The sequence below is a fragment of the Geotrypetes seraphini genome, chromosome 8 (assembly GCF_902459505.1).
Source record: "Geotrypetes seraphini chromosome 8, aGeoSer1.1, whole genome shotgun sequence".
In the NCBI taxonomy this organism is placed as follows: domain Eukaryota; kingdom Metazoa; phylum Chordata; class Amphibia; order Gymnophiona; family Dermophiidae; genus Geotrypetes; species Geotrypetes seraphini.
Genome location: NC_047091.1, coordinates 124,157,176 through 124,179,585, shown reverse-complemented (window position 1 = coordinate 124,179,585; position 22,410 = coordinate 124,157,176). Strand labels below are relative to the sequence as shown.

At 42.4% G+C, this 22,410-nt stretch overlaps 1 protein-coding gene across 1 annotated transcript in view; it reads right to left on the bottom strand.

The window, feature by feature from the left end:
* Window positions 1–20,901, bottom strand: part of STK11 (serine/threonine kinase 11) — a 195,565-nt gene extending 174,664 nt beyond the window's left edge. The window contains exon 1 of the mRNA XM_033956999.1: window positions 20,221–20,901. Within this exon, the coding sequence (XP_033812890.1) occupies window positions 20,221–20,510 (290 nt within the window). The 5' untranslated portion in view covers window positions 20,511–20,901. The remainder of the gene's footprint in view (window positions 1–20,220) is intronic.
* Window positions 20,902–22,410: the final 1,509 nt, after the last annotated feature.

The window sequence follows — 22,410 nt, the reverse complement described above, 5'->3', positions numbered from 1 at the left end:
CAGATCACTCACAGGAAATGGCTGCCTTGAGCTCCCTTAGTGTCTTGAGCCATTTCCTGTGAGCTATCTGCACGGGGCAGGAGCATGGGAAGATCACTCCTGCCCCAAAAACCCGCTAGACCCCCAGGTAAGGCTTAACGGGGGGCTTACAGGGCTTAAAATAGCCCAAAAAATGAAAGTGATTTTTTTTTTTTGTTTAAAACCGCAAATAAGCGAATCCGTAGATACGGAATTCGTAAATACGGAGGGAGGAAGTGTACTCCTGTGAAAGTTACTCAGATCTTTCAATAGACTGCAAATCATTTGTGTTTGTATATCTTTTTTCCACAGCAGTTTATCATTTCTCTCTAATCACTGGGAGGGAAAGGCCTGCTATTGCCTTCACCATCTGTGCCATAAAGAAGCTCACAGAAAGCATCACAATAGGTCAAAATAAACACCTATTGGGAAACAGCAGGAATTTAGTGGAGTAATTGTACCATCAAGAATTTAATTACACATTAACCAGAGGTTTAACTTTAGACAAACACAGCCAGCACAACTTAAAAAACTTGTTCTCCTTTCAAGTTGCACTGTAACTATGACAAATTTAATCTGTAAACTGTGCATTATGTATACAGTATTGGTATTAGATCCCTGTGTGTCAAGAAGTTAGGACAAAAACTTGTACTGAAAATCTTGCACTGTAACTATGTAACTATATTATGTATATTGGTATTAGATCCCTAATGCGTGTTGAGTTAGCATAAAAGCGTGTACTGTAACCATGGCACACTGTAACCTGTTAACTATATATTATGGGGCTCACAATCGAAACAGAAATACATCTAAAATCCCGCCCAAATCGGCATCTAAGTGCTGATAATCAAAAAGGGTTTTACACGAATCTAAAAACAGCTTAGGTCTTTTCAGTGCCGCTGTACGCCCAGAGCTGAAAGGAGCGTTTTAGGAGTGGTGAGGGAGGGATTTGGGCGGGACATGGGCTGACCTAGACTTAGTCATACTGCAAGTATAACCAAAAGTTTAACGAGACTGTCTAGACAGAACTTATACATAGTGACTTAGGCCAGTGTTTTTCAACCTTTTTACACCCGCGGACCGGCAAAAATAAAAGAATTATTTTGTGTACCAGCACTGGTCCGTGGACCGGCGGTTGAAGAACAGTGCTATAGAGCCCCCTTCAGTTAGTACCAAAATAATCAAACAGCAAGCACTAAAACAGAAAAATAGGAAGGAGGGACTAACATTTCTGTTCTGCCACAAACTTACCTGAAACCCAGCAGCAGCCACACAATCCTGGCGCAACAGGATTAAAGAAGGGAGGGAACACAAAATTAGCCAATCAGAAGCCTGCCGCCAGCAGCCAATGAGCGATGGGCTCAAAGGTCAAAGCCCGGTTTAGCTGCTAGTCTCACGTGACCTTCATTAACGGCAATTATATTTCACGTTTTCTAGGGCTCCCTGTGTGTAATGTAGTCATTTTCTGGCACCACACACAACATGGTAGCTAGTCTCGTCGACTGATGTCATCATCCGCGATCACATGGGATCGGCTCCTGATGTCAGAGCTCTTTGCCGAGAGAGCATGGCGGCACCGTAGTTGTGCTTTCCTGCAGTTGAGCTCTTCAAAAGAGAAACCCAAGTCGTGACTGTGACTGTAAAGTGGTCTATGAGGGCTCTGCAGAGACGCCCTGTCCAGGTGCTACTCCCTGAGGAGGAGGTGGTCAAGCCAATCAGAAGCCTGCCGCCAGCAGTAGGCAGGAAATTTAACTTCCGACTCGATCTCGCCGGCTCTGCGCAGACCGTCAGAATTTTCTGCGGACCGGCAGTTGAAGAACAGTGACTTAAGCGATCTAAAAACAGGTCTAAATGCCCAGAAAGTATCCAAAGTGACTAGATAACCACTGCAGACACAAAGTACAGACCCCCACACACTCCCCCAGTGATCACTGACCCCCCCCACACTGCCATAAAAATAGGAATAATAACGTAGATACCTGCCTCCAGAACATCAGCACCTGGCATAGGAAAGCCTAGTACAGTTGCACAGAGGTGGCTTAAATAGTCTGGGGGTGGGCTAGTGAACCATAGAGAGGAGGACCAGGCCCATAAGACACTCTAACCACTGCATTCATAGTGAAATATGTACACCCCCAAAATCCTAATGTACTGCCATATAGGTGGCACCTGCAGCCTTAAGGGTTTATTGGGGTGGTCTAGTACAGTGGTCTCAAACTCGTGGCCCAGGGGCCACACGCGGCCCACCAGGTACTATTTTTAGGCCCTCGGTATGTTTATCATAATCACAAAAGTAAAATAAAACAGTTTCTTGATCATATGTCTCTTTAGCTCTAAATTACAATATTATTATTAAGACTTAGCCAAAAGGAAAGATTTATAAACTATGAAGAGTTTTACCTCATGCCAAATTGTCATTTCTTTAATAAGACATTAACTATTTTTTTCTGAGGCCCTCCAAGTACCTACAAATCCAAAATGTGGCCCTGCAAAGGGTTTGAGTTTGAGACCACTGGTCTAGTAGGTTTTGGGGAGCTCACCATGACCTACAAGGGAGTTGTGGTGAGATGTTTATGTGGCACCCTTGGCACCCTTTTTGTGAAGTTCACAGCAATGCCCTGTAAGGTGGCCCACTACTCTATTGCCATGTCTAGGTGTCCAGTCCATCACTTTGCTGACCCCTCTCATGTCCAAAAGGTCTTGTTCTAGGCATTTTTGACTTGGTTGAATTTTTGGATGAGAATGGGGTATAAAGATAGCATCTTAATAGTAATCACAAAACCACAGTATTTATAACTCCTTCTATCGCAATTAAAATGGGTTCAAAAAGATTTACAGGAAGATAATAATGAGAAATTTAACAAATCATTCTAATTTCATACTGTTTCTGAAAAAGAAAGGTTTTTAAATATTTACAAAGTAACAAATATGAAGATTACCTTTAATTGTTTAAAAAGCAAAGTTATTACAGATATTAAAAAAAAATTAAAAAACTTTTTTTTAAAATAATTAACACCCTTAAAAGAAGGGAAAGTGAAGTTACTTACCTGTAACGGGAGTTCTCCGTGGACAGCAGGATATTAGCCACACTTTGGTGACGTTATCTAACGTTCAATTCGGAATTGCTCTCCCAGAGCTCAGGTGAGGCTTTTGGGAACATGTGCAGATAGTCCTGTGCTGGCCTTCTCTAATCCAGCGATTCTCCTAGCTTGAGTTTGCAGAGTCACCAGTAGAGGAGGAGGGAGGGTCTGTGTGGCTGACTTATCCTGCTGTCCACGGAGAACTCCCAGTACAGGTAAGTTTCAAGTTTCAAGTTTCAAGTTTATTAGGATTTGATATACCGCTTATCAAGGTTATCTAAGCGGTTTTTACAATCAGGTACTCAAGCATTTTCCCTATCTGTCCCGGTGGGCTCACAATCTATCTAACGTACCTGGGGCTATGGAGGATTGAGTGACTTGCCCAGGGTCACAAGGAGCAGCGCAGGGTTTGAACCCACAACCCCAGGGTGCTGAGGCTGTAGATCCAACCACTGCGCCACACACTTCGCTTTCTCCATGAACAAGCAGTCTAAGTCAGCCACACTTTGGTGACTCTCCAGCTGCGGGGTGCAGAGGGTGAACAAGACAGGGTCCCTTGCAAGGGTGGTCCCCTCTGCAGCCCACTACTTTGCTGCGGTAGGGTGAGACTGCAGATTGTGTTGATGAGAGAAAGACAAAACCCATTTAATGAGACAAGTCAGTGGCTATGTTTTGTAACTGTTAGGAACTTTATTTGGTCTTTAGAACTTGACCAACATTCTCTCTTTTTTTTTTTTTTAATTTACCAACATAGTAAGGCATATATCTTTATAACAGATCTAATTCTCCCTATGTAATCAGAGAACACAACGAGTATATCACCAACATGGTATTTGCGTATCAATTTTTTGTGTATTAACGTAGAACAAATCTTTTCCAGAGAAAGGAAAATGGTAAAACCAGAGGACATAATTTGAGGTTATGGGGTGGTAGATTCAAGAGCAATGTTAGGAAATTCTACTTTACAGACAGGGTGGTGGATGCCTGGAATGCGCTCCCAAGAGAGGTGGTGGAGAGGAAAACGGTGATTGAGTTCAAAGAAGCGTGGGATGAACACAGAGAATCTAGAATCAGAAAATAATATTAAATATTGAATAAGGCCAGTACTGGGCAGATTTGCACGGTCTGTGTCTGTATATGGCCGTTTGGGGGGAGGATGGGCTGGAGAGGGCTTCAATGGCTGGGAGGGTTTAGATGGAATGGAGTAGGTTTTAACAGAGATTTCGGCAGTTGGAACCCAAGCACAGTACCGGGTAGAGCTTTGGATTCTTGCTCAGAAATAGCCAAGAAGAAAAAAATTTAAAAAATTTAAATTGAATCAGGTTGGGCAGACTGGATGAACCGTTCAGGTCTTTATCTGCCATCATCTACAATGTTACTATGTTTTTTATACTGTGCAAAACTGTGCCAATATGGAATAATGTAAACTGTCACACAAACTCATCTATCTGATTCAGACTAATAGTAATGTTTAGCTAGTCCTGGTACTGTCATTTGTTCTCATTCTCTGTCCAGGAAGGGAACACACATAGTGCGCTCTTGCAGAGGTGGGCTGCTGCCACAGCTACACATTTTGTGAAGACTCTCAGTGCGGAAGAGTCCAAAGGATAGGACCCGATATTGGAAGTGCTGAGCTAGGGTCTGGAACCGCAGGAACTTTCTTTGTGAGGGGTGCAAAGAGATGCGCGAGTATGCATCTTGGATGTCCAGTGAAGCCACCAGTCGTCTTTTTGAATTAATGGTAGGATTGTTCCTAAGGAGTGCATGTGAAATTTCTCCTTGATGACGTACTTGTTTAGGCCCTGTAGGTCTAGGATGGGTCTGAACCCTCCCGTCTTCACGGGGATGAGAAAGTAGTGGGAGTAGAACCCTTGATTGTGTTGTGTCTTGGCTACTGGCTCTATTGCTCTTGCTTGGAGGAGAGCTTTGATTTTTCTGAGGATGAGCACTGGCTGCGGTTCCCTGGAGTTTTTTGGGGTTTTTTTGGTGGATTGGGTGGTGCGTATGTGTGGAATCTGATGCGCTATCCCTTTTTTATGATTTGTAGTACCCATTTTTCCAAAGTTATATTCTCCCAGGCTTTGTGGAACGCAGAGAGGCAGCCCCTGACTGGGATGGGGGACGTTGTTGAAGAGTCAAAAACTAGGACCAGCTTTTGCGGTGGTGGAAGTAGTTGGCTTTTGCTATTTTCACTCCCTCTGGCGCTGCCTTTGCTGGTAAGGGACGCTGTAGGGTTGTGCTTTCTGTCGGTGGGACGGCCATCTTGTCTGGTAGTTGTATCGCCTTACAGTGTTGTTGTCGACGATACTGGTTGGTGCTATGCCTTCTTGGTGCTGGGGTTTTTACAAAGTCGTCTGAGGAGAGGGTCTGGAGAGTTGTACAATGTTCTTTCATTGTGTCCACTGCTTCTCTCACTTTGTCTCCAAATAGGTTTTCCCCTGAGCAAGGTGCGTCTACGATGCGTTCATGGGTGTCTTCGTGTAGGCCCGAGGCCCTTAACCATGCAAGGTGTCTGGTTGCTATGGCCACTCCAGCAGTTCAGGCAGATGTTTCAAATGTATCAAAAGTTGCTTTTATCATATGTTTTCCGCATTCTTCCATATCCTGTAGTATGGGGGCTATGCAGGCTTTTCCATCCAGGTGTAGCGTATCTAGGGTTTCCTCCGCAGGCCATCATTATGCAGGATAAGGTGGAACAGGTAAATGTCAATTCTTGAATTTAGCATGGAGCCATGGTAGACCTTTTTGGCAGTGGTATCAAGGGTTCTGTGTCGAGGGTTCTGTGTTCCTTGCCCAGAGGGTCGTTGGAATGCGGGCAGTTGCTTTTAGCTTTCTTGAGGGCAGATTCTACTATGATGGACTGGTGAGGAAGCTGTGATTTGTCGAAGCCTAGTGCCTCACTGATCTGGTATTTTTGGTCTAACCTTCTGGGCACAGTGGGGCCCGACAGTAGGGTTTTCCAGATCTTGTCACGGCAGCCTAGTAGCATTTTATGAGCTGGTAGTGCCGCTGTGCCTTTTGGCACATTTAGGTATTTTAGCAGTCCCAGTGCTTCGTTTGTTGCCTCTGGCTCCTGTACAGGAGTGAGTGCTAACTTGGTAGCTACTTTCTGGAGGAACTTTGGATAGGTGAGATCTTCTGCAAGCGTGTCCGACTGGGTTGTCTCCACTGCGGGCTCTGTGTGTATGGGCTGCCCCGTGTTGAAGCATAGCTATGCTGGAAGCGTTCACTGCGGTCAAAGATGTAGCTGTCTGTGGCTGCTAAGTGAAATGCGACTGTCTCTGCCCCCGCCTAAATGTTCTACGTTTGGTGCTGGGCTGTGACTCTGCGTCCTTTGTTTGGCAAGTTGCTGTGAGATGAATCTGTTGAAGAGGTCGAACAGTTGTCCGTGTTCAGTAGAGGTGGTTGGTTGGTGCGGCTGGATATTGGGAGCTGTGGTGGATGCATGTGGGTGATCCTCCGATTGGCGAGGTCTGCCCCTGCTCCTGTGATCCGTCGATCCTCTGTGCCTTCATTGTCTTGGTGAGGCCGATGATGATGAGGAGGAAGTAGTTCTGTAATGCTTTCTTCTTCCCTCCTTGCAGGTCCGGTTGTGCTGCTCCTTAAGTGGGCGGGTTCGAGGCCATGCTTGAAAAGGCACTGTCTGTAGGCTACCTTGCTGTTTCTTGAATCCGTGTCTTTAAGGGGGCGGATCCCAGCACACTGACATCATCATGGGGTGAGGTCGAGGCAGCCAAGTTTCAAGTTCAAGTTTATTGAAATTTGATAAAACGCTAATCATAAATTCTAAGCATTTAACAATTTAAAAAATTAAAAATGGGAACAGTTAACATACTTATTAGTGACACGACATTATTTACATGAAAACAATAGGATAGTACTAGGGAGAAGTACAATTTAAAAGAAAAGAGTACAATTAGGGTTAAATCAAGAGAGAAATGGGAGGAATCATATCCATATTGAATATAAATAATACAGGATTTGGCAAGGATGGACCCAGAAATCATTTAGCAATTGTAAGAAGCTTTTAAGGTTGCCCTTAAACTTATCTAAATTTTGCTCAGACCTTAAATGTGATGGTAACAAATTTCATATTGTAGGGGATATAGTTGCGAATGAAGAAGCCCTACGGGTACTAATGATTTTTAAGGATGAGACATGAAGAAGGTGCTGAGATGTAGATCTTAAAGTTCTCAGAGGATCATGAGGAATAAGGAACTTATGAATAAAAGCAGGTTCCTTGGTGTTCATAGTTTTCAAGGAGATTAAAGCAATTTTATATGTAATACATTGATGGATTGGTAACCAGGGTGCACTTTTTAGCAAAGGGGCAACGTGGTCAAATTTTTTCTTGTTTGTTATTTTTATGGCAGTGTTTTTGTATTAAACTGTAAGTGTCGGATATCTTTTTGACAGATACCTTTATAAAGGAATTACAATAATCGAGTTTGGAAATTATGAGGGAATGAATTAAAATGTTAAGAGACTGAGGATCAAGAATGTTGGCTAAGTATCTGATCATTCGGGGTTTCCAGAAACAATTCTTGACAACTGCACTAATCTGAAGGCGATAGGACAGTTTATTGTCAATCATTACACCAAGGATTTTGATTGAACTAACGGAGATGTTGGGTGAATATTTTCTTTCCATGGGAAAAGAAGACAATTGGTTTTGGAGATATTTAACAAAAGCATATTATCACAAAGCCATTGGCTAATCTTATCAAGTTTTGAGTTGATGCAATTGCGTTCGGGCTACAGGCAGCATGGCGCCACTCTGGATCGGAGCTGCTAGACTGTTTCAGCCCTTATGGTCAGCACGGTCCTCTGAGCAGCCAACAGGGAAGCATTCATAATGCCAGTCAGTTTTAGGAGCAGTCTGCTCCATGTTTGCAGGGCATTTTGAGGCCACAGGTGAGTGGAAGTTGCCATGGCTGCAGGTTGGGGGCCCGAGGAGAGCCTAACCGGTGTCAGGTGTGCAGATGCTGTTTTGCGTGCTACATTTTCCAATCCCCCTGTTGGGGGTTTCTTGTCTCTCTTGTGCTGATCCTCTCCCGGTGAGCTATGCATCTTGCATATGCTTCAAATGAGCTAAGTTAAATTAGTCAAATTATTTAATTTATTTATAAGAAAACGAAAAAATGAAACAATAAAAATAATATAACTTATTATAGAATGAGTATATCACGCAGGGATGAATGAGGATGTGATAGGCCCAAGGAGTGTTATACTCTAAGATCAAATTTGATATCCCGTTGCGACAATACTCTAATATCTTTTGGACTTGACTACCTGTGATTGTGGTTATTGTTCTGCTATAAACCAAGACATCTCTCATAAAGAACATACTAGTATCCTTACTGGGTCAGACCAATGGTCCATCAAGCCCAGTAGCCCGTTCTCATGGTGGCCAATCCAGGTTCCTAGTACCTGGCAAAAACCCAAGAAGTAGCAACATTCCATGCTACCAATCCAGGGCAGATAGTGGCTTCCCTAATGTCTTTCTCAATAACAGACTATGGACTTTTCCTCCAGGAAATTGTCCAAACCTTTCTTAAAACTAGCTACGCTACCCGCTCTTACCACAACCTCTGGCAATGTATTCCAGAGATTAACTATTCTCTGAGTGAAAAAATATTTTCTCCTATTGGTTTTAAAAGTATTTCCCTGTAACTTTATTGAGTGTCCCCTAGTCTTTTCTATACAGGTAATTTACCCAAACTTCCATGGTAAGTGAGGAATCCAGAATGACTCCTGAAACCTTGGAAGTTCCATCAGAAAACCAATCGCTTCCAACGGTATCTTATCTGGCAATAACTCAGAATGCATACTAAACCATAGGGGAGTGTGTGGCAAAGTGGTTAGAGCTACAGCCTCAGCACCCTGGCATCATGGGTTCAAATCCCTTGCTGGGCAAGTCACTTAATCCTCTCATTGTCCCAGGTACATCGGGTAGAGTGTGAACCCACTAGGACAGATAGAGAAAAATGATCGAGTACCTGAATGTAAACCACTTAGGCTATAAGAAATATATAAATATTATAAATAAATAAAATACAGTAGTACTTTAGTCTTATTAGTGGAGATCATCCTATTATTGGCTCCTCTTCCATGCATAAGCCTAAACCAGAGAAGTTGTGATGGCAGGAGAGGAGGGCTTCAGAGCTACAACTGAACTCATGTTCAATCTACAGGAACTTATAATAAGGGCTGTAAGTAATGTTCCCTCTAAGCTGCATTGCCATGCACCTTTTAGCAGAAGGCCATGCAGCCATTCAGCCCCACTGCACAGCTAGCGAAGTAAGGACCAGCACCTCTCAAGTATCACTCTTGTGCCACTGCTGCTACTTTCCTGAAGCAGAAGCCAGCAAACAAACAAACTGGCTGAGGGACCTTCCCATACATACCTGCATCTACTGGCTCACCCTCTCCAAACTCATTTTTTCTTCAGGGGCAAAGCCAGCAGTCGCAGATATGTATGGGAAGGTTGGCAGTTGGTTTGTTTCAGTTTGCTGCTGCTTTGGGCTAGGGGGGCAAACACTGATGGAGGTGGGTTGGGTGGGTGGGAGAGAGAGAGAGAGAGAGAGAGTAGATGCAGGTGGAAATGGGGTGGGGAAGAGAGAGGGGGGGCAAAAGCTAATGGAAATGATTTGGGGTGGGAGAGAGGGGGAGATTTTGTACATAAGTGGGAAGACAGATTCTAGATAGAGTGTGGGGGAGAGAGAGGGGCTGAAGTACAGAGAGGAAGGAGATGATGGAATAAGGGAAGTGAAAGGGGAGGGGAGAATAAGCTGTATAGAAGGGAAACTGAAGCTGGATGGGAGAGAGGAGTGACAGGAGGGAGATGGTGAAAGGGGAGAATGGGGGCAGACTATATGGAGGGGACAGAGGGAGATACCAATGGAGAGGGTGAGAGTGTGTGAAGATGCTGGATGGAAAGGGGGAGAAGAGGCAGATGTCATATATAAGGAAGTAGATGCTGGATGGAAGAGGGGACAGAAATGAGCAGTTATTTGGGGGGAAAGAGACAAAGGAGCGCAATAATGATGGAAGGGGAAAGAAAGGGCAGATATAGGGGGCAAAGACTGTTTAGAAGGGGGGGAATTAAAGATGGCAGAGTTAGTAAAAGAAAGGGAACTAGGGGAAATAAAATAGGAGAGCCAGGGTGAGGGAAAGAGATGGAAAGCTGCTAGTAGACCGTAAAAAAAGAGGGAACGGAGACTAGATAGTAAGAATGAGTTAATCTGGACACAGAGGTAGAAAAATAAATTGAAGAAAGCTGACAGTAAAAGGAGAAGAAAAAAAAATCCTGAAGAGACTTAAGACAGAGGAAAGCAGAAACCAAATACGTGAATGGCCAGAAAATAAAGAAATTTTTTTTTTATTTCAGGATAAAGTAATGTGGTGCCCCTATTTATAAAGGTTAATAAATATACCACCCCACCCCCCCCATTTTACAAAAGCATAGCGTGGTTTTGAGCACCAGCCATGGTGGATAACAGCTCTGAAGTTCATAGAATTTCTATGAGCATAGGAGTTGTTACTGCCATAGTTGGTACTAAAACCACGCTATGCTTTTGTTAAAAAAAAAAAAAAAGGGGGGGGGTTAAATAGAAAACAGAATTAAGATGATATCTTTGCACTGAATTAATTTTAATACATTTTTGACCAACTATCAGAGACCAAAACCTTTCTCAGATCAAGGCAGCTTACTATCTTGACCTGGGGAAAGAGGTATTGGCCTCTAAATAGTTGCCAAAAAGAGGACTCTACTCCCAATATTTTCAAGGAAATGCTAGATCAAAAAGATGAGTCTTGACCAATGACCTAAATTTTACGTAAGAAAGCTCAGAGCGAATCACAACTGGAAGAGAATTCAAAAAAAGAAGATGCAAAAAAAGCAGAGTTATGCGTTGAAGCCAACTACACCAAATGAACTGGAGGCAAAGTCAATGATGGGCAGATACCGAATGCAAATTACAAGTAGGCCTATATGGAACTAATAATTTTCCTAAATAGTCAGGTTGACCGGATTGTAGTGCTTTAAAGGCAAGTGTTAAAGCCTTATGAATAAGATGAAATTTGACAGGTAACGAATGATACTCCTTTAAAAAAGGAGATATATGATCATATCTTCAAGCATTTACAAGAACTCTAATAGCAGTATTCTGTATAATTTGCAACTTTTTAATAGATACCTTCAGGCAGATCTGGGCATGAAAGTCAAGATTAGAGTACAAAGTGATAGCAAGATATTGAAATGACAAAACAGGAATGATAGAGAGACTAAAGAGAACTAAATCAATGTTAGGTTGTAATAAAGAACCTGTTATCCAACATAAGAATTGCCATAGTGGGACAGACCGAAGGTCTATCAAGACCAATATCCTGTTTCCAACAGTGGACAATCCAAGTCGCAAGTCCCTGGCAAGATCTCAAGAAGTAAAACAGATTTTATGCTGCTTATCCTAGGAATAAGCAGTGGATTTCCCCATGTCCATCTTAATAATGGCTTATGAACTTTTCTTTTATGAATTTAGTCAAACCTTTTTTAAACACTATTAAGCTAACTCTTTTATCACATTCTCTGGCAATGAATTCCAAAGTTGAATTACACATTGAGTGAATAAATATTGTCTCTGGTTTGTTTTAAATCTACTACTGAGAAGCTTAATAACATGCCCCCTAGTCCTAGTATTTTTTGGAAAGAGTACACAAGCGATTCACATCTACTCATTCCGCTCCACTCTGTATTTATAGACCTTTTATCATATTTCTCTTCCCTAGGCTGAAGAGCCCTAGCCAAATAGCATGATATTACCTTTTCTGGATTAAGTATTGTAGTTTGTGTTCTAATAGACAATCTGCAAGGGAGACCAAGCATTGTTGAGATGGTCTGAGTTTTTGCATGATGTTCCTCTCTTTACCTTAGAGTAAGGTCAATCCAAGGCTCTGGAGTAGTATGATTTGTCTTGTGCAGCGCCATAGTGTTCTGCCCTTTCAACCAATTTAATTATCGTGATCTAATTATTCTTTCTGTACACCACCCTGGGTGATTGAATCTGAAGATCTTAAGATGGACAAACAGGTAGAAAAGGAGATGGCCAGAAGGATGTTTGGGTGCAAAGAGAGGAACAGCCAGCAGGAAAAAGAAACTGATAGCATCTATGTGTTAGTCTCTGGTGAGACCCCATTTAGAGTACCATGTAATAATTCTAGATACCACACCTTCAAAAAGATATTTTTTAAAAAGGATGGAGTTGGTCGAAAGCAGCTACTGAAATATGTGGTCTTCATCATAAAACACATTTGGACAAGATTAAATGTCTCAGTATGTATACTTTGAAAAAAAAAATGGTAATGGGGAAATATGATAAGAGATGTTTAAATACCTCTATGACAAATGCACAGGAGGCAAAGACTCTTTCAACTGAAAAGAAGTGCTAGAATGAGGGGTTGTAGGATTAAAAAAAGTGAAAAGGGGTAGACTCCGGAGTAATCCAAGAACATAAGACTAGCCTTACTGGATCAGACCAATTGTCCCTCTAGCCCAGTAGCCCATCATCATGGTGTCCAATCCAGGTCCAATACCTGGCAAAATCCCAAATAGTAGCAACATTCCATGCTACTGATCTAGGGCAAATGGTGACTTCCTCCATGTCTGTCTCAATAAGAGACTATGGACTTTTCCTCCAGAAAATTGTCCAAACCTTTCTTAAAACCAGCTACGTTAACCGCTCTTACCACAACCTCTGGTAATGCATTCCAGAGCTTATCTGAGTGAAAAAAATATTTCCTCTTATTGGTTTAAAAAGTATTACCCTGTAACTTCATCAAGTGTCCCCTAGTCTTTATCATTTTTGATAGCATTTTAAAAAAAATATCCATTTACACCCGTTCATCACTCAGGATTTTGTAGACTTCAATCGTATCTCCCCTCAGCTGCCTCTTTTCCAAACTGAAGAGCCCTACCCTCTTTAGGTTTTCATAAGAACATAAGCATTGCCTCTGCCGGGTCAGACCAGGGGTCCATCGTGCCCAGCAGTCCATTCCCACGGTGGCCCCCCAGGTCCATGATCTGCAAGTGATCCTTCACCTAAATCGTTTATTCCCTATTTATTTACTATCCTGTATAGTTACCTTCTATCTGTACCCTTGAATCCCCTTCTCCTTCAGGAAGTCATCCAATCCCTTTTTGAAACCCAATATTGTATTTTGTCCTATCACCTCCTCTAGGAACGCATTCCAGGTATCCACCACCCTCCGAGTAAAGAAGAACTTCCTAGCATTCGTTTTGAATCTGTCTCCTTTCAATTTTTCTGAATGCCCTCTTGTTTTTGTTGTCCCCTCTAGTCTGAAGAATCTGTCCCTCTCCACCTTCTCTATGCCTTTCATGATTTTATAAGTCTCTATCATGTCGCCTCTAAGTCTCCGCTTTTCCAGGGTGAAGAGCCCCAGCTTCTCCAGCCTTTCAGCATATGAAAGGTTTTCCATGCCCTTTATCATTCTTGTTGCTCTTCTCTGGACCCTCTCAAGTATCACCATATCCTTCTTAAGGTACAGCGACCAATATTGGACGCAGTACTCCAGTTACGGGCGCACCATCGCTCGATATAGTGGTAGAATAACTTTCTTCGTTCTGGTAGTGATATCCTTTTTGATAATGCCCAACATTTTGTTCGCTTTCTTTGAGACCGCTGAACATTGCACCACCGGCTTCATTGTTTTATCCACCAATACCCCCAAGTCTTTTTCTAGGTTGCCTTCCCCCCCATCGTATAGCTGTACTTCAGGTTCCCTTTCCCTATATGCAAGACTTTACATTTCTCTACATTGAAGCTCATCTGCCATCTCTTTGCCCACTCACTCAGTTTGTTCAGGTCTCTTTGCAGTTCATTCATTCCTCAACAGTTTTGACCCTACAGGAGAGTTTTGCGTCGTCCGCAAATTTTATAATTTCGTACTTCGTCCCTGTTTCCAGGTCATTTATGAATATATTGAACGGAAGCGGTCCCAATACCGACCCCTGTGGGACATCACTTGTGACCCCTTTCCAGTCAGACTAGTGTCCCTTAACTCCTACCCTCTGCTTCCTGTTCATCAGCCAGTTCCTGATCCATCTGTGCACATCCCTGCCACCCCATGGCTCCACAGTTTTCTTAGTAGGCGCTCATGAGGTACTTGTCGAAGGCTTTTTGGAAATACAGATATATGATGTCTATGGGGTCACCCTTGTCCAATTGTTCGCTTATCCCCTCAAAGAAATGTAGTAGGTTTGTTTGGAATGATCTTCCTTTACAAAAACCATGCTGGCTTGTTCTCATCAGATTATTTTTTTCTAAATGTTCATTAATACTTTCCTTGATCAAAGATTCGGCCATCTTCCCCTGAACTGAGGTTAAGCTCACCGGCTTCTCGATCCCTTTTTGAAGATAGGTGTAACATTCGCTATCCTCCAGTCCTCCGTGATTACCCCTGTTCTCAAGGATAAGTTACAAATCTGCCGCAGTAACACCGCTGTTTCGTCTCTGAGCTCTTTCAGTATTCTCGGGTGGATTCCATCTGGGCCCGGAGATTTGTCAGTTTTTAATCTATCTATCTGTTTGAGTACGTCTTAGAGGCTTACTTCCATGCATTATAAATTTTCCCTCTTGATCCCCCTTAAAGATTTGCTCCGGTTCCGGCACGTTGGATGTGTCTTCTATTGTAAAGACTAACAAGAAGAACATGTTTAGCCTGTCTGCCACCTCTTTTTCCTCCTTCACCACTCCCTTCCTGTTGCCCTCATCCTAAGGTCCCACCTCCTCCCTCGCCAGCTGTTTTCCTTTCACATATCCGAAGAACGGTTTAAAATTTTGTGCTTCCTTGGCTAGTCTCTCTTCGTATTCTTTCTTTGCTTTTCTGACCACTCGGTGACATTCTTTTTGTTGCTTCCGGTGCTCTTTCCAATTTTCTTCGGTTATGTCCTTTTTCCACTTCCAAAATGATCTTTTGTCTCCTATCACTTTCTTTACCTCATTGGATATCCATGCCGGGTCTTTTGTTTGATTCTTTTTGCATCCTTTTCTAAATCTGGGTATATACAGGTTTTGCGCCTCGTTTACCGTGTCTTTGAATAAAGACCAGGCTTGCTCCACAGTCTACGCTTTTCAGGAGCTGTTTTTGAGTTTTTTTCTCACCATTCATCTCATGGCATCATAGTTCCCTTTCTTGAAGTTAAACGTTGTTGCATTGGATCTTTTACCCTTTAGTAATCCTACTTCCACTTTGAACCGGATCATGTTGTGGTCACCGTTTCCTAATGGTCCCACTACTTCCACTCCCTTAGCAGGTCCTTTCAGCCCGTTGAGGATTAGATCCAGAATCAATGACCCTCTCGTTGGTTCCCGTACAGCCTCCAGGAACTCCGTTTCCTTTGTACATTTGGAAATTCCAAGACTCCAGTCTATCCCAGGATAGTTGAAATCTCCCATAACTATGGTGTTAGTGTTCTTGCATTCCCATCTCAGCTCGGCTTTCATTTCTGTATCATTTGCTTCAGTTTGCCCAGGTGGACGGTAGTATAGTCCCAACTTTATCTTGGATCCGTTTCTTCCTGGTATTTTAACCCATAGTGATTCCATTTGATCATTGGTTGCTGCTGCGTCCACACTGGTTGAGTGAATGGTGTCCTAATGTATAGTGCTATTCCTCTTCCTTTCTGATATGTCCTGTCTTTTCGGTAGAGCTTGTACCCTGGCAGTACTATGTCCAATTTGTTTTCCTCATTCCACCATGTTTCCGTGATCCCTATGATGTCTATTCCCTTTATCATCTCTTCTTTGAACCTTTTCTAGTCTACTATATCTTTATTGAGATAAGGCGACCAGAACTGAACGCAATACTCAAGGTGAGGTCGCATCATGTAGCAATACAGAGACATTATAACATTCTTAGTCCTATTAACCATAATTCCTAGCATCTTGTTTGCTTTTTTTTTGCCACCACCAAATATTGGGTGAAAGGTTTCATTGTATTATCCACAATGTTACCAAGATCTTTTTCTTGGGCACTAACCCTCAAGATGGACCCTAGTATCTGGTAACTATGGTTTGGGTTATTCTTCCCAATGTGCATCACTTTGCATTTATCCACATTAAATTTCATCTGTCATTTGTATGCCCAGTCTTCCAATTTCCTAAGGTCTGCTTGCAATTTTTCATAATCTGCATGAGTTTTAAAAACTTCGAACAGTTTAATGTCATCTGCAAATTTAATCACCTCACTTCTTTACAGAAAGGGTGGTGGATATATGGTACAGCCTTCCAGTAGAGGTGATAGGAACAAAGACTATCTGAATTCAAGAAAACATCATCTTACCTCTAAGGGACAGAAAAATAGCTGATATGGATAGGCAGATTGAATTAGGCCACACTGTCTTTATCCACCATCATTTTCTATATAAAATTATTTAATAAGTAAAATAAATAAATAAATATTAGGCCCCACTGGCTTGCAATTTTAGGATTTCCACCAATGACATTCTGTTTTGTTCTTTTTTCAATCAACACTAATTTTTATTCGTAAGAACATAATAGCCTTACTAGGTCAGACCAATGGTCCATCAAGCCCAATAGCCCATTCAGGTCACTAGTACCTGGCCAAAACTCAAAAGAGTAGCAACATTCGATGGTAGCGATCCAGGGCAAGCAGAGGCTTCCCCCATGTTTTAATAACAGACTATGGACTTTTCTTCCAGGAATTTGTCCAAACCTTTCTTAAAACCAGCTATGCTATCCACTTTTACCACAACCTCTGCCAATGAGTTCCAGAGCTTAGAGAATGAGGCTATTGACCATTCAACAAGAATACAGAGAAGTGCACAGAAGATCAAATGGATGAGTGCAGAGCTGGGGCTTTAATGGAAGGTGCGAGGAATAAAGGGTTAGTTTGTTCTTCAATGTCAACATAATGATATGAGAATGTCTCGCCTGTTTCTTCTCTTTACTGCAAGCATGGAAGAACTACATCTATTTTCCATAAAGACCATGGATTTAAAATTAAAGAGTAGGCATGCTCAAAGTGCTGGACACGGGTCCACATGCAACTCCATGTGGTGATATATACATAAATCTGATATGTGCTGGAATGCTTTTCTACACATAAATATTAGTATTTTACCAGGTGTGTACATATGCATTCTCCAAGTGAAAAAAGATTTCCTTCTATTGGTTTTAAAAGTATTTTCCTGCAGTTTCATCGAGTGTCCCTTAGTCTTTGCAATTTTTGACAGTGAAAAGTCGATCCACTTGTACCTGTTCTACTCCACTTAGGATTATGTAGACTTCAATCATATCTCCCCTCAGCCTTCTCTTTTTCAAGTCCTAACCTTTTTAGTCTTTCCTCATACTAGAGGAGTTCCATCCCTTTTATCATCTTGGTCGCTCTTCTTTGAGCCTTTTCTAGTTCCGCTATATCTTTCTTGAGATAAGGAGACCAGAATTAAACGCAATACTCCAGGTGAGGTCGCATCAAGGAGCAATACAGAGACATTGCATGTATACACAAATTTGGAAGGATATACTATTTTATTTTTTTAGCATGGGCTACCATTAAAACTTACTAAAGAGGTAATGGTTTGTTTTTAAATCCTAGCTATAAATTTCCTTCTGTCATCTCTGTTATAGGTTATTTGATCTCTATTAGTTTGGAAATTATTTCTTGGAGTTATTCTTGACGTGAAAATAACTATGCATCTGAATGTCAAACAATAGTTTATAATACAGTATCTTATTTTGGATTCTTCTGTTAAGGTGATTGGTTTTTGTTTAATAGTGATGATTTTCAAATGGCTAGGATATTACCAATAGTGGACTAATGCAAATCTTTATAGGATTGCCCAATGCAGCACTGAAGGCACTATAGCTGGTTGTTAATGCAGTTGCTTACCTCATTACTGGTCTGATAGTAAGTTAGTGAGTATCACCCCTGTCTTAATTAAGCTACACTAGCTGCCTATTAAGCAGTGTATTTTGTGAGGCAATTTAGCCCCTTCTGATTTATCTGTTTTGCATTCAGATTGCACAAGATCAATTGGTTGTTCCTCCTCTACTCGTGCATTATTTTTTCCATGGTTGGTATCCAAAGCTAGACTATGGTAATTTACTTTTTGAATTGAAGGCTAAGATATACTTTTTATTCATAAAACTCAGAAAGCAAATCTATTCAGCATTGTTGCCCACTGTTGGAAACAGGATACTGGGCTTGATGGACCTTTGGTCTATCCTAATATGATAATTCTTATATAATCTAATAATGAACTGATTGTGAGGAGCAGATGGTAGATAATTACTGTATGTGGTGATATTTCTTTATAAGCTACTGTCGTTTTGTTACTCCTTAATAAAAAAAGAAAACATTTAAACAATTAATTGATTACATGTATCTTCTATGTATTTTTGTTTTATATTTCATGTTGTGAATATATTTTTACAATGTTTTTTGTAACCTGAGAAGGCTAGAAATTAAAATTTACATCATGATCTGGGCTACAATGGGAGCAGAACCGTGTCCTGCATTTGTGCAATAGTGTCCATCTCATAGCACCATACAGCAACTTCTGCACAGACAGGGAAAGGAATGGAGAAGCACGAGAGGAGCACCATGGTGAAAGTAGTATAACTATTACAGGAAAGTCACATCTCCTCCCCATCAAATTAGTACACCCACAGAGAGAAGGATAGTAGCATATATACACAGTAAGCACTCTTACAGCATGAAAACTAAGGGCTCCTTTTACGAAGATGCGCTAGCGGTTTTATCGCACGCTAACACCTTCATAGAGCATATTTTCCGTGTAGCGCAAGGTTAGCGTGTGCAGCATTGTAGCGAGCGCTAAAAATGCTAGTGCACCTTCGTAAAAGGAGCCCTAAGTGGTTTAAGCAAGAGATACTGCAAGGTTCAAGGCCCTGGCTGCAAAACCAAAGTTCTATTTTAACTTGCAATCCTAATCTACCAAGAGAAAATCTGAAACATTTACACCCCTAACCCATGTACATAAAACTGAAAAAGTATAGATACTTTTCAAATTCTGGGGCCAACTTAACAAAGTGTGTTGGGCTTTGCATACCACTTAGCTTCAGCATGCAATGTAAGAGTACACTATGTAAAAATGGGTTTTGCCCACAATCTAATCACCTGGAAAGCCTTGCATAAACACCAGAGCACAGAACACAAATTCCATAGTAATGAGGCTACTGACCATTCAACAAGGATACAGAGAAGTGCACAGAAGATCAAATGGATGAGTGCAGACCTTGGGCTTTAATGGAAGGTGCGAGGAATAAAGGGTTAGTTTGTTCTTCAGTGTCAGCATAATGATATGAGAATGTCTGGCCTGTTTCTTCTCTTTACTGCAAGTATACAGGAACTGCATCTATTTTCCATAAAGACCATGGATTTAAAATCAGAGTAGGCATGCTGAAAGTGCTGGACATGGGTTCACATGCAACTCCATGTGGTGATATATACATAAATATGATGTGTGCTGGAATGCTTTTCTGCACATAAATATTAGTATTTTACCAGGTGTGTGTGTGTGTGTGTGTACAGAGACCCATGTACACATGCATTCAATTTTGATGAGCAAAAACTTGACGTTACACTGGCTTTAGGAAGTCATGCATTAAGCATTAGTGCAAAGTTCTTATATCAGCCCCTCTGTTCATTGGGTTGCTAACTGGTTCCAGATTTGTCTAACAAAGCCCCTCTGTTCATTGGGTTGCTAACTGGTTCCAGATTTGTCTAACAGATTTATGTACTCCTAGGTTTACCAACAGATTGTAGGAACTCTTACTCTTGCTCTTCTTAGGGCATATAAAAAGCATAGTCTTATTTTTTCTTAAGGAAATGTAACAGGGAAATTAAAACTACAAGTCCCTACATGCAGTAGGGCAACTCAAAAGTGGATGAACCTGCTTGGCAAATCTGTGGAGCCAGTGGGGAACTACGTCCGCCCAGAGTTGAGGCCTGGACAGTTTTGGAGAAAGTGAGTATGTGTGTGTACATACATACATGACAGGGGATAACAGCTAGATGGACTCAGAAGTCAGTGCTGCAGCCCCAGCACTTCACCCCGACTCACTTTTTCACGTTGGCCTCCCCATTGGGGATGCGGCGGAGCTTTTTCTTCTTGAGGATTTTGACGGCCCTCCTACAGAGGGTTTCTGAGTCCAACATCTCCTTCACCTTTCCGTAGGAGCCCTCTCCCAGCAGGTCTCCCATCAGGTACTTGCCGATCAGCTTCGCTCGCTTGCGCCGAGGCTGGTAGATGACCTCGGTGGAGTCGATGCGATGGATAAAAGTGTCCATGCCCACAGAGATAAGCTCACTGTTGGGAAAGAAGTCCAGCTCCTGCGCCTCCTCTTCGTCCATGCTCTGCGCTCCTGCGATACACTGGAGGCCTGCTGCGCGGAGATGGGGCCGCTTATAACTCCCCAGTACGGCCACTCATGGCTGACTGGCTCCCTGCCCTCAGCGCTTGGCCAGGGGCGACCCCCGCGCCCGGCACATGCTGTCAGGGCAGGGGCCCGGAGGGAGAAGCAGTGGCAGCCACTCAATGCCCGCGTCTCGTCCGCCCTCCCTTGGCTCCCGGCTCCACTACCAGGCTGCCGCCATCTTGTTTACCTCCTGCCCCCTCCCGCCTCTCTCTGGCTTCGCTTAGCGGCTCCTGACGCAAACACGCCTACTCACGCAACCACAATCTCAACGAAACACTATCGTACCCTTCCACTGGCTGGACCCGTCAACGTACTTTACGTCATCAAAGCCTCGCCTTCCTTCTAGCGACTCTCTGATTCGCTGACTACTTGACAGCAAGTTTCTTGAGGCGGAGCGTCAGCGTCGGTCGTCATCCATTGGCTCCTCGTATTGTTTCGGCTCTCTGGTGGGGGGGGGTCCCGCCTCTGTTATCAGTCTCACAGTGTGATTGGACAGTCGACTGTCATTCCTGGGAGTTTGCTGGCTGCTACATTGTTTTGGGCTGCTCCAACTTGCACGCTGCATTTTTAACCATTTAAGGAAAGCATGAATTAAACCCCTCCTCCTGGTAGGAGGAGCGTCTGTCACTCTTTCTGGGCCCTTCCTCACAGTGAATGGGCTATTTATGGGACTTGGCGTGGGCCATTGATGCTTCTACAGGAGCAATGTCTCTCCCCGGACTTGCCCCACATTTAAGGGTCCTTTTACTAAACTGCTTGTTGGGCAGACTGTGTGAGTCTTTATCTGCCATAATTTACTATAGGTGTTACTTTATTAAGAGTACTGCGGGATATGCTCAGGCGTCCTGCAGTAAGTTTTGGATCTAAGTATGCAAACTGTATGCTAAAAATATTTTAAAATTTTTCTTTGGGGGGGGGGGCATGTCGGGGGCGGAGAGGCATTTACAAAGCTGTGGTAGTGATTCCTGTATGGCAAATGCAGCACAGACATTTACCTTCAACATCTGTGTTCTTCAATCAAAGCACATGAAAAAATAACAATATATTGCATACTAAATCTTCTATTTTTTGGTGTAAAGAGGACTCCTTGCAAAAGCAAGTCACTTTTGAGTGTGAATTGGATGCTAGGTAGGCACAAGTTATGTAGATGCGACTTTGGCGTCACTTAGGTGTGCCAGAGGTGTCCACAAATGGGTGAATAGGGCCTTATTTTTTGAGATAAAGAGGACTCCAGTTTGATATTAAGGTCAAAAGATGTTTAATAATGCACTATGTAAGCAAAGGACATGATAAAAATATATATATTGCATACTAAACCTAATTTGGGGGGTAAAGAGGAATCCTCTTTGATAATAATAGAAAAAGATGTTTAATAATGCATTAAGTAGCATACTAAACTTCATTCCCAAAAGAATAAGAGAATCCCTACTCGCAACAGCTGTGGTTCAGAGCAAGTAGACATGTCTGATGCACAATCTTTATTTACATCATTGTGATATCATCAATATACACCTATATGGCAGATTGTCACTAAAAAAAATAGGAATATGTGCTGGGGTTCCTAACCATACTAGGGATTTGAACTCACCACCTTGGGAAGATGCAAGAAGTGTTTTTAACCACTGAGCCACTGGAGGTTTCTTTTAGGCAGGCGTTCCTGCCTTGTGAGATGATACCTTAGGAGATCATAGCCATCTCAAGGGAAAAAATAAGTTTCCCTCTGGATCCTGGAAACGACAGAGTGCAAATGTAAATGGCAAAGTCCACAACCCATACTCTCTTATGAAACCAAAAAGTAGCTGTTAAGGTACTTTGGGGGAGTTGTGTGGATTTGA